Source organism: Euprymna scolopes, chromosome 43 (assembly GCF_053919585.1).
Source record: "Euprymna scolopes isolate OS-2025 chromosome 43, ASM5391958v1, whole genome shotgun sequence".
Classification (NCBI taxonomy): Eukaryota; Metazoa; Mollusca; class Cephalopoda; order Sepiida; family Sepiolidae; genus Euprymna; species Euprymna scolopes.
The window spans coordinates 30,754,439-30,770,004 of NC_136524.1; the positions used below are offsets into that span (position 1 = coordinate 30,754,439).

A 15,566-nucleotide genomic window follows, 5' to 3' on the forward strand; every position below is an offset into this window, starting at 1 on the left:
TATATATATATATATATATATAGGCTATGACCTTTACCTTGGAAAATGATGACATACATCCCTAGGTAAGAGGACCATCATCATGCCAGGTCTGGTCATGTTTGGTCCAGTGTTGTGGGCTGTAGAAGTCACACACACACACACGCACGCACGCACCTACCTACCTACCTACCTTTTATATATATAGATTAAAGCATGTGAAAGGATATTTCTGAACAAGATGGTAGTATTTTGAGGATTTAAAGTGTATATGACTATTTGATATTCAAATCTTGAAATCTGTAATTATCCAAAGTGTTTTTATGGTTATTGGACATTGCTGATTTAAACTTCTGCATGTTAGTACAGCCAAGAAGCAAGAAGGGGAGGGAATTGAACTAGCAGTTCAAGGGAAGAAGCTATTAAAGTAGAAGACATTCTGGCATCTAGGAACCTTAATAGTGAAGGGGTATGATTTTGCTGCTAGTCAGATTAGTGAGGAGAATATATGTCAAGGGGGGCACAAGTGCTGTGAGTTCATCAGAACACATTCTATTAAAATATCTGTAAAATAGGCACAGGAATGCAACATTGCGGCGATGGGATGGGTTGAAGTTTGGGCAATAGTAGGGGACCTATTAGATTGGAATCTCATTTTTGGACCCTATCTAAGAGTGAGAGACTAGTGTTAGATGTACCTGTCCAATGTGGCAACAATGCTACATACATTGGGGAATGGTATCTTTGTAGAGATAGAAGATACTCTCAGATGTGAGTACTTTTCTAGCACGGTAGAGAGAGCTCGTCTTCTTTGTAGCAGCCTTGGCAATGTCCACAATGTATTTGTTCCGATTCTTGATGCTTGTAAATGTTAAACCGAGTAGTTTGAAAGATACTCTCTCAGGTAAGATGTTATTAGTCCTGGCAATCGGTGGATGAGAAGGTTTCTTGTAATTGTTAAAGGAAAGAAGCGTAGTCTTAGTAGCATTAAATTTTACTATGTTAAATGATATATATACAGGGCTCTATGGACAAATTTATATTTAGTTGACCTTTGACAACTAAATATTTTCATTAACTAACCGAATAGAAAAGTTAGTAGCCAAATCCACATGATTTTTAGAATATGACATGTTCGTTCTGTGATGAGTATGTACATCATAAAGATTTTTCTGTGTTTTTTTTTAAGTGTAATTCTTAATATACAACAAATTTTATGTTGATACTTGAAGGTATAAACATTCTAATTTCTTCAGATATTTTTTTAAACAGCCTTCATTAAAAAAAGAAAAGTATATTGTTCTATTAAACTTTTTTTGTTTAAATAATTTAACTTTGTTCGTTTTATTAAAAAAAATGCTGAAAAGATACTTTTCACTTATTAGTGAGCCTTGGAAGATCGTCAGTGAAAGAAACACAATCACCAAAAGATAAGCGTTTCATTATTTCTAGTCGCCACTTTGAAAAATCACTCACAGATGGGACTGTTTCACTCACAATGTAGAGCCCTGGTGTACATTTGTTTTGTTTTTTTGCATATATATATATATATATATATATATATATATATATATGCACCTATATATATATATTTTTAATTTGATTATAATTTGATTTTTAAATTTTAAATTATCAATCACATTACTTAATATTGAATTAGCTCTAGGACATTTGACTATCGAGCTTATTATATATCTAAATTACAACGAGCACCTTCTCTTTCCTGTATTTTAATTAAACTAGTAATTTCACTGTTACATTAAAATACACTCAGCTCTTTAGACTATTGTTCTAATCTCCTTTAAATATATGTATGTATATATATATATATATATATATATATATATATATAAACATATATATATATATATAGAAACATATATAATAGAAACATATATATATATAGAAACATGGAACATGATATCATCAGCAAATATACCCATCTCGGAGGATATAATTTTATCGGGGAGGTCATTTATGAATATCAGGAATAATAAAGCTTTAAGGACCCCCCCCCCCTGCATTAATATCATATTGATGAGACATAAATCCATTGAGGACATCCTGGGTTTTGTCTCTTTTCTCGGAAGGATCTGATATATTGTGTATTGGTCTAGAAATACCATATGATTTAATACTGCTTATTTTTTATGGTTATTAAATGTTTGCTCTTCCGGTGCAAATATTTATTCATTTATTCATCTGTTATTATACTAAATATGAGTCAATCAACATTTGTTTCCCAGGGCATTTTTTTTTTTTTTTAATAACACAAAATGTGTGTATTATTTGAATTATTTAAACAGCTGTTGGATTTGAAGATGACTGAGTTGTAGTCAATAAGAAAGCAGTCTCGCATCAAAGTGTTTCACAAATGGGGAAGCCCTTGCAAAAAAACCTCTGTTCATAAAAATTTTGCCTGATGTTAGGCATGTGGAGGGAGAAAGGAAAATCTTTTTTTGTGTGTGATAGAAAGATGAGTTCTTGCTGTGAATGACTTACAAGGAGGAAGAGGGTATCTAATTTTAAAAAAAATGGACTGACATGTCATGTCAAAATTAATAAAAATTCCAAAAATTATGATAAATGATTGAGTAAACAATCTGCTGGAATTATTTTTTTACAAAAAACAGTTGTTTTTGATCCACCATTTTCTATAATTTGAAGTAGCAGAATTTAATTGAAAACAACAGAAATAAGTCAGTTTGTCATGTGGAAATTTTGACATTAAAAGAAACAAAAAATAATCAAATATCAAAATAATTGTAATTTATTTCAATAATGAAAATGAAAACAAAAAATAAGATATAACAAAACATACATAATAACCGTTTAAGAATTAGGATTATTTGGTAAATTGATTACCTCCCCTGGATTCTGAGAACTCTTAAAAATTAGCAAGTACAATAAAATTGCATTATTTGATAAATTTTATTATTTGTAATTATTTTTCTACTTTATCATTTTTCATAATTGAAATTTTTTTTTACAAATTTCAACATGACACGTAAGTGCATAATATTTTTATTTAAAATGCATTAACGTTTTTTATGTTTTTGTTTTTATTCAATTCGAATCCCCAAAATTGGGCAATTTTTTGTTTCTCTCTGTATGTTTTTTTTTCTTGATCCTCTGCAAGGTTTATGAAATATAATTGGATATCAAAAGTATGTATTTAAGGTAAAGACACTATATATCATGTTAAAATTAGTAAAAATTATAAAAAATGATTGATTAGATCTAGAACTATTTTTTATAAAATATATATATATATTTTTATTAATTTTGACATGACATGTTAGTCCATCATTTTTTTTTTTTTAATTAGATACCCTCTTCCTCCTTGTAAGTCATTCACAGCAAGAACTCATCTTTCTATCACACATATTAGCAATCTGCCTTTTTTTTTTTTTTTTTTTTTTTTTTTTTTTTTTTTTTGAAATGGCGGATTATTTTAACATTTTTCTAAAATTATAGACTTCAGTTATCCCTCCTGGATTTTAAGAACTCTTAACATCTATGATAAAGCTGTATAAATCAATAAATTTTAGTTTTTACTTGTAATTATTCTTCTACTTGATCATTTTTTATTTTATTTTTTTAATTTCTACGTAACAACTAAGTACATAATAGTGTTTTCATCTTCAATGCTTACTTCAGTGTTTATTTTTTTAAATGCATTATTTTTAAATATCCGCTTGCAAGGACCGAATTTTGTTTATAATGTTTTCAATTCTCTCTCTCTCTCTCTCTCTCTCTCTCTCTCTCTCTCTCTCTCTCTCTCTCTCTCTCTCTTTCTAGAACGCTGATTGCAAACCTGAGACAACAGTTCATATTGACGCATTCCTGTACAAAGAGGAGGAACTGGGAAATCTGGAAAATGAAAACAAAATAAATTTATATTATTGCAAAGACTGTAATTCTCAAAGTATCGGCCATCTTTGTAAGTATTACACCGAATTTCTAAACATCTTTTAAAAAAACATAATTCATTAACACTAAAGATTTTTGTATTTCAGAAAAAATAGACAAAGTGTTCAGTACTCTAGATAGAGCAGATATTTTTAAAGACCACGTTGCCTGGGAAAAAGCATAATTATGATTTGTGTATTAATTTTTTTTTTACAGATTGTTATCCTCATCTTCATAGTTGTTATTGTTTCACCACATATCAGCCGACTCATTCTCTGGTCTTCTTCAGGTGATTAACCGTGTTGGGATAGGGATGCTGAGTCTGATAACTGTATCCCCAGTAATTACTGCCTTCCATAGTTGTTGTTGATTTCTCACCATGTTTTGGCAAACTAATCCTCTGGACTGCTCTGGGTAGGATTAAAATCGCTATCTTCAGACGATGTTCACCTAGAAGCGTAGAGACTCAATGCTATTATCCACTGTGTCACCGAAACATGGTAAAACAGCAACAACTATAAAGATAAGGATAACAGTCTTCAGAAAAAATGAATACATCATTATGAAGCATCATTTCAAAGGATTCTAAAAAATAAATATGGAATAATTTATAAAATGTTTATAATTAGCTTAACATACTTCCGAACTATTACATGAAAAGGCTGTCCCCTTCTCATGTAAGTAAAACATACTAGATAAGTGAAAATGATATTAGGAAAAGGCTAGAATCGAACCCTGTATGTAAGTGTTAAAGATAATGGAAATTGGAATCTTAGGATTTCAGTCCATTGTTAATTCAATTAGAAATAGTTAAATATTGTTGATGTCGGAAAAAGAGTCGATTGTCTATTCTTTTAGAAATCTGGATATTAAATATGTCAGTTAAAAGAATGGACAATGCGAGTTAAAATATATTGTTTAAAAATAGGTTAGATTTAGAATTGAGGATTCTTTTGTTTGCCAAAAGTGTGTTTGGACAAACATATGTAAAGCCACATGAAAATTAGTCACGTTTGAAAAGCACACTTATGACGTCATAAACAAAAGAGATTTCTTGATATAGGACTCTAAGGGTTCAAAGTTAGAAGTCAGTTGAAAGTCAAGAGTTGATGAGAGAGAGTCAGTTGGAGAGGAGAGCCTCTTAGAAGAAAAGGGAGGGAAACAGACCCTGTAAATCAAATTGTGAATTCCTGACATCACCGATCGGTCGATTGAAGAATAAAGAAACCAACTATGTTTGTAAGTGTTGTCTTGTGTCGTCATTCCTTACAGCAAAAAAGGTAAATTTGTTTTTATCATCTTGTAACGAACTTTGTTACAACCCTTACAAGTATTATGTGTCCTCTCCACCATCATCATAGGTGAAGTATCTCCTCCTCCTCCTCTCTATATGTGTATAAGAACTGTTGTATCAATATCTCCCAGCCGTATTAATGTGTTAACAAGAATCATCCCAATCAGATATAAATGTCTCCCTCATTATCATCATCATCATCATCATCTGTTCTGAGTCTCTGTTATATGAGTCCCCAATATGAGCCCCCTGCTACACGACAGAACTTCTGGCATAGCTGCTACCGGAAGTGGTGACAAGGCAAATCAGTTTCCTTCACTTTTACTGTTCTTCAGCATTTCTTATCATGAAGCAATTTATTGAAATAAAATATAAGAAAAGGGCATTATTGAAAAATATACACAGTAAAAATTAACAAAATTATACAGATAAAAATAACACAATTAATCTTTTTCAATAGCCACCTCCAAGAATTCCTGTGGCAGCAGAGAATCAAAGCCGACTTTTTGGGAATATTATGTATTGGATACATTTTTTTATGATGTTTGGAATTTTGTTATTTTGATTTCAATAATTTTATTTTCATACTGTCATAGACGTATATTTCTTATATAAATTAAAAAAAAAACAAAAAAGACTTTTATTTCATAAATATATTTTTTTATAAAATTTCAAATATAAACTTTTATTTTGTTATTAAAAGTGCAAATAAAGACTGATTTTTATCCGTATATTTTTTTTTGTATATTTTTCGATAATATCCTTTTCTTTTTTATTTCAATAAATTGCTTCACAATAGAAATACTGAAGAACAATGAAAGGAACTGCTTTCAATAGCACTACAGTGGAAGATAGGAAGTATGTTCGCTGACTATAACTGATAAATTTCTTCTAATTCTGAATTGATGCTATGGTTACAAAACTGTAAAACTAAAATTTCCTGAATGTATGTGTTATATTAGATTATATTATATTAGATGTGTTATATTAGATAGGTATATATTTTATAAATTATATAGTATATGATTTGCATACAAATAGAGCAACTGCAAAAACATAATTATTTAATAATGAAGCATAAAAATTAATGAAACGTGAGGATATTTTTGTGGTCACTCGATAAAAAGCAGCAATATACAACTTGCATTAAAGCTACAAGGGTCATTTCAAAAGTAAAGCCTCTTATTTTTTTTTTTTTTTTAACTTAAAAAGTTTAAGACATACGAAAACCGTAATAGTACCATTAAAACAAGTGACCTTTTGTATCACAGAATTTATTTTTCTACAGTCACCACCATTCTCAATGCATCTCTGCTTCTGACACACATCCATGATAAGGGTTGCTTTCTTAGGATCTTGCAACATCAATATCAGCAATGATGAAACTTTCAGATCATGCATGCATAAGTTCAGTCATCATATCCAGGGCTATGACAACAGCATATTTGTTTTTCATTGTTTTGACTCTCGAGTATATATCCGGCATGGTTGGACACAGTTAATCGACCGAGAACCACATTACTCTATTTAAAAGCATATAAGATATCAATGGATACAAACTCGAGAGTCAAAACAATGAAAAGAATATGCTGTTGTCCTAGCCCTAATCATAACAATGCAATTTTTCAATCACTTCTGATCCATTTGGGCAGAATAATAAAAAATAGGAGGCATTACTTTTGGAACATCTCCTTGTAATTTCGATGGGTGTTAGGTGAGTAGTTAATTGCTTATTTTTGTTTTGTTGCTTGACTACAAATAGTTCGGAATGTAACATTTCTGTCCATATTTTTTGACATAATTTTATAACTCAGCCTTTTTGTTCATTCACAGCTTTGGTTACCCATTCAGCCACTCAAGCACAGGTGAAATTCATTTTCCAGTATCTGTTACCAGATCTTACTGGGAAAACATTATTAGATGTTGGGTCAAGGCTTGGTCCCATATTATATGGTGTAAGTAATAAATTAAAACTAAGGTTTGTATTACAATCCACAAATACGTACAAAAAAGTGGTTAAAAATTAAAAAAATATAACAAATGTTATCAAAGGCAAGATAATTTACTCTGCTACCTATCTGGAAAAGTTTTACTCACTTTAAAATGTTTAATTGGTTCGAAAAATCTTACAGTGTTTATTGTGAACAAGACAAATGGTGGCAAGCTAAGTTAAGCAAGTTAAGTATGTAAAGTTTGGAAAAATTAGCTTAAACTAAAAGATTATACAAAATACTGTTAGAAACCCACCCAATATATTTTACTGTGACGTATATGTTTATAGTTTGTTGGGGGGTTTAAAATTTTTTTTTTTTTTTTAAGTAAATTTTTTTTTTTTTCTTTTCTAGGCCTATCTTTTAACAAATGCAAATATCCTTGGAGTTGAAATAGATGAAAATTTCTGCAAGATACAACAGAAAATTATCCAGAAATATAAATTTGATGACAGGATCCAAGTAAGTTTATTGATCTATCTATCTTTCCTTAATTGTATATGTATTAGTGATTGGGCATTTTTAATATTTTTACCAGTTCTAGTACAATTACAGATTCCGATTTTTAAAAATTTCTAAACGGTTTCTCGTTGCCAGTCTTGTGACCTTAAAAGATTAACAATAAATAAGACCACATAGTGGTATATTTACAAGTATTATAGAAATACAGAATGATATCTTATAGAAAAACTGTACTTCCTTAGGCTTTTACATTGTGCCTAAAAAGGTCCATACAATCAGGAAATAGAGTAGATCACTGTAATGGTAAGGTGTTAAAAAAAAAGTTTTTGTGGTATATTATGTTCATATTTTGAATGATGCACCACCAAAGTCTTAAATGCTTAAAGTCTCTAAACGGCTCAATCTGACCATGTCTCCAGTCGTTTTTTTTTTTTTTTCATTATTGTAGCGAAATTCGAAAATTGAAATATTGAATTTCAAATGAAAACAATAGTATCTACTGAATTGTTATGTCACAGTAATGAACATATCTCAAAATTACAAAAATTAATTATTAATGGAAATAGTTTTTGAAGACAATTGGCGAATATTGAGTTTTTGTGTAAAAAAAAAAATAAATAAATAAAAAATCCAAAAAAATCGGAGAGTTCTAATTGTAACAAAAGGGAGGTAAATCTTTTCTGAAACCTGAAAATCTTTGGCCAATTTAGCGAAACTTAATTTTCTGCCATTTGTCTTCAAAAACTGTTTTCATTAATAATTTATTTTTTACCTTATCGTCTTTTGTAATTTTTGGATATGTTCATTATTGCTGCGTGATAATTTAGTAGATATCATTGATTTCATTTGAAATTCAGTATTTCATTTTTCAAATTTTGTAAGAATACCAAAGAAGAATCCTCCAGGCTTGTGACATTCTTTTAGTTAACTTATTAAATGTGTATTGTTATCTTTGTTAATAGTTGAACCACCACCTCTTCCTCAAAAAGATTGGGACAAAAATGATAATTCTTTTACATTTTTTTTTTTTTTCTGTTTTTATCAGATTGGATTCTTACGTCTACAGTTATTTGCCATTTTTTGAATTTGGTTCCTTCATTTCAGTTGTTTTTAGCACATTTTCTCTTATCTTCTTTGCCTTGTGTTGAACTTTGTCATGGAATTTTGTAGCCAACCGTTTATTGAGGATTCAGTTTGCATTCCATTCTCCAGGCCATCTTGTGGCATTCTTTCAGTTAACTTTTTTGATACTTGTACAGTTTAATCAAGACACTAAAAAATGAAAATATCCAGAAAAAAAATGGTATATTGTACATATCCGTTATGGAATGAAATTCTCCGAAAATAAATTTCACTTAATTTGATCAAGTATTTATTTATTTTTTTACAGCGAAAAAACAATTTATGATTCCGATCAAAAGGTAGCCATGTTTCGATTTTTAGGAAGAAAAGCTATGATTTAACATGGAAAGGGGGGGGGGTGTCAGCGCTTTAGACCGAGTTATCACCCTGTGGCGTGTTCTAAAAATCCAAACATGGCTACCTTGAGCACGCTGTCATAAAAACGTGTTTTTCCACTGTAAAAAGAAAAAAAAAAAACTACACAATCAAATTAAGTGAAATTTTTTTTCAGAGAACTTCAGTCCAAAACTGATACGTACAATATAACATTTTTTTATGTCTTGATTAAACTGTACAGGTACCACTTTTTTGAATTGTGTTCCTGTCTTTGCAAATTATTGAATTCAGAACATCAAGATCGCCAAACTTTCACAAGAAACACTCGTCTAGCTGAAAACACTATCAATAATTCCCCCCACTCTTTATCTGTGCCTAAACCTAAGCGTAGATTCCATGAACAAAGCTTCTTTCTTAGAACTGCACGCCTGTGGAATTGTTTTCCGTTTTCCTGCTTTCCGGCTGACTACAATATGGTTGTCTTCAAGTCCAATGTAAACAAGTTCTTGATGAGCCGTTCCACCTAAGTTAACAAATTTACCGAATTTCCATTACTAACAATTATTATATTGTCCAATTGACTACTGTACACTCTTAACCCTTATCCTCGAGTGGTCTCTGACCTTGATAAGTAGTGATGCCTATGTAAAAAAAAAAAAAGAAAAAAATCCATACTCGATTTTGGCCATGTTGTAAATGAACAATAAAGTTGAGAATTCTTCCTTTCCCCTTAACCTATGTTTGCTGCTACTATAGATGTATTGCAGTTCTCCTCTAACTCGAGCAATGCATCTTCTAGTTGTTGTGCAAGATAACCTTCCCAATTACTGTCATCTGTTTATTGATACCCATCACAAGAATTACATCTTCCCAAAAAGGACCGGGTCAGTCGGGTTCTCATCCAGAATTCCCCTGATATAAAGAAAAAAAGAAAAATTATGTATCCGTGACAAAACGAAAATATTATATTCCAAACATCATGTATATAAATTGATAAAGCAGAGTTATTTTTTATAAAGAAAATCATTTTTAAACGATTAATGTGAATTCCTAGGCATTATGACATAAACCTTGCAAGTTTGAATTACTGTTGAGTTATCGCCCCTTTTATTTATTTATTTATTTTTTTTTTTTTGTAAGATTGTTTTCGAAGTGACGGACAGGGCAACTGATTTTATGTTACTCATAAAATTTGATTAAATTATTTAAAAATACAACTACTTGATCAATTTATGATTTTTGGAATATGATATTTTTTGTTTTATCACTAGTACATACATCATACAGATTTTTCTGGGGTTTTTTTTTTTTTTTGATTTTTAATATCAAGAAACTTCTGAACAAGAACTAGGATTTTTTTATTCAGGTTAAACTTCACTGGATCATTGGGGGGGATTTTTATTTAGGTCAAACTTCTCTGGGTCTCTTTTTTTTTGGGGGGGGGCGGGGGGTATTATTTAGGTCAAACTTCTCTGGGTCTTTTTTGGGGGATCTTATTTTTTATTTTGGTCAAACTTCTCTGGACCTATCAGATTATACAGATTATAACTATGTCCACCAACCACTGTAATGTAAAGGCTGCAACTCTTTGCCATGCATAGATACTCGTTCATTATAAAGAGACTAACTATATACTGTAGTTGCACGAAAAAATGCTTTGAAATGCACTACATGCAAGGTGCCTTCAATAAGTTTCCAAACTTTTTATATAGACATTAAATATTGTCATAGACTCTTGAAAATTCAGTATTGTTTTTGTAATACATCTTATGAGATGGCTGACAAATTTTTATGATTTCAGATTGAAATGAACAGCTACAGCAGGAATTGGAATACACTCTACTAAAGCCTGATTGTCTCAGCTGGTGAATTTAAAAAAATACAATTTGGACGCGAGGAACAATATGCAATAAAATTCTGTTTTAAGTTTAAAAAAAAAAATTCAAAGAAATGTATAGAATGCTTCAGACTGCTTTTGGACCATCTTGCATAAATCAAACACCAATTTTTGAGTGGCATAGGGACAATAAGAGGAGTGAGGAAGTCAGAACACTAGAATTGATTAGCTAAATAAAGAGTTTCACAAGGAACTGAGGATGCGGAATATTTGCATGAAGTTTGTTCCAAGTCTGTTGCCAAGGTCGCTGGAAAGATGGTGGGATCTTTCTACTGCTCCAGAAGATATCTCACTACTGATGCAATTCTCTATCTATATAAAAGCCAAGTATGTCCAAGGATGGAGTACTGCTGCCACATCTGGACAGGAGCTGCTAAAAACAGCCTCTCTTGCCTTGACAGAGTACAAAATAGACTTCGTGGCTTAGTGGGGGATGCCCTTTTCTTTACCCTGCAACCTCTCTCCCACAGAAGAGACATTGCGAACCTATCCTTGTTTTATCGTTATTTCCATGGCAGGTGATCGTCTGAACGCCAATCTCTGGTCCCCCCTCTCCAATCTTTCACGAAAAACACCCGTCTAGCTGAATCCACTGTGAAAAATTTACCCCACTCTTTATCTGTGCCTAAATCAAAACGTGGATTCCATGAACAAAGCTTCTTTCTTAGAACTCCACGCCTGTGGAATTCTGTTCCATCTGCCTGCTTCCCACCTGACTACAACTTGGATGTGTTCAAGTCCAACGTTCACAAATTCCTAATGAACCGCCCCCTTAAGTAAACACTTCATCAAATCTCCACACTAACGTAATGTACTTGCAATAACCCTTATCCCTGGGTGGCTTCTGGTCTTGATAAGTGGTGACCACTGTGTAAAAAAAAAAAAGAAAAAAAAAAAAGAAAAGAGTGCTCAAAGAAGATCAGGCGATTTGACCAAAATGAGCATCAAAACAGTTCCTCACCCTCCATATAATTCACACCTTGCTCCCTGTGACTTTGGTTATTCAAGAAAAAGAAGCTGTTCAAGGAAGTTCAAGGACAGTTGAGGCGATAAAAGAGGCTGTGACAAGTCATTGACATGCTCACACATGAAGACTTCCATGAAGTTGTTGGAATGGTACAAAAAGAGCATTGCAGCCAGAGGAGATTACTTCGAAGGGAGCTAGATTTTCATGTGTCTACTATCAATAAAAGTGCCCATACGAAAAAAAAAATCTGAAACCTTATTTATGGTACCTCATAGTACTGTTGAATACACACGGAAAACCGTCTCGGTAAGGTACTGCTTCTTTGCATGGATCCTTTACTTAGCTTTTGTAAATAATACCTTTTATCTAAATCGTGTTTTTAAACTGCTTCGTTTGCCAAATTTGTTGGAATTGTATTAAGTAGATTTCGCGTGATAAAAAAATTGTACTTGTGTTAAAGAAAAAAATGTGGCAACATAAATCCAATCAAAGATTCTTTTCCAGATAAAGGATTAATCCAGACAGGATCAGCATAAGTATAATGGTCTTCTTGTGTTAGGACAGAAGCCTATCACTAAAGAATTGAAAGAGCTTCAGTATATTTTATAAAGCTGTTCTGGCATTGGATTGGTCCATTCTTATCACACATGGTTATAAATAGAATTGCCCAAATGTTGTCATAACCTTCCATTTTGCCCAAAATATTACACCCACTAGCTAGAGAAGGTACAGAGGCAGCTAGCTGAACATTTGGAATTTAGAGCAGTGAAACAGAGCTGGTAACCCCCACCCTCTACCGCAGTTTTTGGTGTTTGTCATCAAAACTGAAGATGGCTGAAAACTCAGCTGCTGATCAGCATGGGAGTCAACTGTCTTGACATAGGATGCAACAAACTCATTTGGAGCCAGCTCAAATCTCCCAACCTCTCAGGGTGGGGTGGGGGGATAATGAATGCTGTTACAGTTACAATAATCTATTAGTGATGAACAGACCTACAGAAATGTTCAATTTTAGATATAGATTTGTTTTTTTTTATTCACATTCAAATTTGACTTACTTTACAGTTGATAATTGTTTCATGTTTTATATTTAATAGGTTTATCATAATGATATCATTGATCGAGCTGACCTCTTAGAGAAAGGTAAGTAAATGATTTAAAATTTATTTGTATTCTAAATTTGAATTGAGCTTAAATTCTTTTTTTTTTTCTTTTTTTTTTTACACAGGCATCACCACATTATCAAGGCCAAGAGACTACTCAAGGATAGGATAAGGGTTAAAGAGTGTACAGTAGAAATTGGAAAATATAGTAATCATTAGTATAGAAAATTAGGTAAATTTGTTAACTTATATGTAACGGCTCATCAAGAACTTATTTACATTAGTCTTGAAGACAACCATATTGTACTCAGCCAGAAAGCAGGAAAACGGAAGACAATTCCACAGGCGTGCATTTCTAAGAAAGAAACTTTGTTCATGGAATCTACGTTTAGGTTTAGGCACAAATAAGAGGGGGGGAAATTATTTATAGTGTTTTCAGCTAGACGAGTGTTTCTTGTGAAAGTTTGGCGAGGGGGGAGCATAGACTGAACCTCAGTTGAACACTTTCCATGAAAATAACGATACATCAGAAACAAGCTCGCAACATCTCTCCTGTGAGATAGAGGTTGCAGGGAAGAGAAAAGGACATCTCCTACGAGGCTACGAAGTCTATTTTGAACCCTATCAAGGCAGGACAAGTCCTTTCTAGCAGCTCCTGCCCAGATGTGGCAACAGTATTCCATCCTTGGACGTACCTGGCTCTTATATAAATAGAGAATTGCATCAGCAGTGAGATATCTACTGGATCGATAGAAAGATCCCACCATTTTTCCAGTGGCCCTGGCAACATATTTAATGTATGTGTTCCATTTCAGATCAGGAGTAAAGGTCAAGCCCAGAAGCTTGTAAAACATGAGACCTCCCTAAGACAAGAGCCATTCATTTCAATTGATGCCAGATGGGGATCAGAGTGTTGATGATGTAAAGATAGAAGCTTGGTTTTAAATGCATTAAAAGTAACAAGCCACCTCTTTCCCCATTGTACCACTTGCTAAAGATCAGAGGAGAGAGAATTAGAGAGAACTTGGTCATTTACGGTCTTAGATGTGTTACCATAGATAGTAGTGTCATCAGCATAGATGTCTACAAATGATGTAAGGATGTGATTTGGAAGATCTTTAATATAGATCATGAAGAGAGTTGGGCCCAGGATGGACCCCTGAGGGACTCCAGCATTAATATTAAGAGCTTCTAATTTCTGCCCATCAACCATTACTCTTATGAACCTATCAGAGAGAAATGATTTAATAATTGAGAAGACATTTCCAGCTATACTATAGCTGGAGATCTTGTGAAGTAAACCTTTATGCCACACTCTATCAAAGGCCTTTGATATGTCAAGAGCAATTGCCCTAGAAGGTAGCCTCCATCGAGAGATTCGCTAATGCTATTAGATATAACTGTAAGCACATCTGCTGTAGATCTAGCAGAACAGAAACCATATTGTGTGTCACTAAGAAAGTTATTTGTGATGAGATGTTTGATTACTTCTCTATTTAACACAGATTCCAGCAACTTACTCATGACGCACAGGAGACTTATTGACCTGTACTGAGAAGGAGATGAGTGATCACCTGAATTCTTAAATACAGGGTTTACTGATGAGATTTTCCAGGGTGATGGGAAGCAATTCTCCTTAAGACAACGTTTAAACAGTTTTGTAAGTATGGGTGCTAGTTCTGGTTGAAGGTTTTGAGTACTATAATTGGAATACCGTCAGGGCCAGTTACTTTACTGGAATCAAGGTTTTTGATTAGCTTGGCAACATCACATCCAGATATTTGTATATCACATAGTGTGTTTTCTGATACAGGAGGAAATACTGGGGGTTGGCAGCCTTGGTCGCAAAGGGTAGAATTGGCTGCAAAGTTCTTGGCAAAGAGTTTGGCTTTGTCTGATGCTGATGAGATTAACTCAGGTCCATTGATGATAGTTGGGATAGAGCACACGCTTCTGTTCAGGATTCTGTTTGCAATTTGCCAAAACTGGTGGGAACCAAGCCGCTGCTCAGCTACTTTGGACTTGACGGACTGAGCATACAACTCTCTTGCGTTCTTTATTACTTTCTTACAATGGTTGCTGGCAGTCCTGAAAGCGGCTTTAGTTTCCATACATCTATTACGTTAGAAGCAGTGGAAAAAGTGATTTCTATGCGCAATAGCAGCAGCACATTCTGGAGAAAACCATGACTGGCTGTTAGGTTTTTGCTGGAACTTTTTCGAGGGTATGAAATTGTCTATACCTACAATTAACCATTCTGTCAGGTCTGATACTATAGAGGACACATCCTTTTTAAACATGGAACGCAGAGATAGATCTGATATAAATGTACGGAAGCTATCCCAGTCAGCCATAGAGTATCAATATACTGTACGATGGAGAGGTACATCTTGGGACTTATTACATTCCATTTTTATCTTAACTGATACAACTGAGTGGTCGGAAGATCCAAGTGGAGACAGAACAGAAGCTGAACACAGTTCAGGGCAAGTTGTGAGAAAGA

At 33.0% G+C, this 15,566-nt stretch overlaps 1 protein-coding gene across 2 annotated transcripts in view; it reads left to right on the forward strand.

Moving 5' to 3' along the window:
- LOC145268266 (uncharacterized) overlaps nucleotides 1–15,566 on the forward strand; it is a 56,972-nt gene that overhangs the window by 27,131 nt on the left and 14,275 nt on the right. For both annotated transcript variants that reach the window (XM_080123628.1, XM_080123627.1), the window contains exons 3-6: nucleotides 3,781–3,922; nucleotides 7,019–7,140; nucleotides 7,531–7,638; nucleotides 13,058–13,103. In XM_080123628.1, coding sequence (XP_079979754.1) covers nucleotides 3,781–3,922; nucleotides 7,019–7,140; nucleotides 7,531–7,638; nucleotides 13,058–13,103 — 418 coding nt within the window. The remainder of the gene's footprint in view (nucleotides 1–3,780; nucleotides 3,923–7,018; nucleotides 7,141–7,530; nucleotides 7,639–13,057; nucleotides 13,104–15,566) is intronic.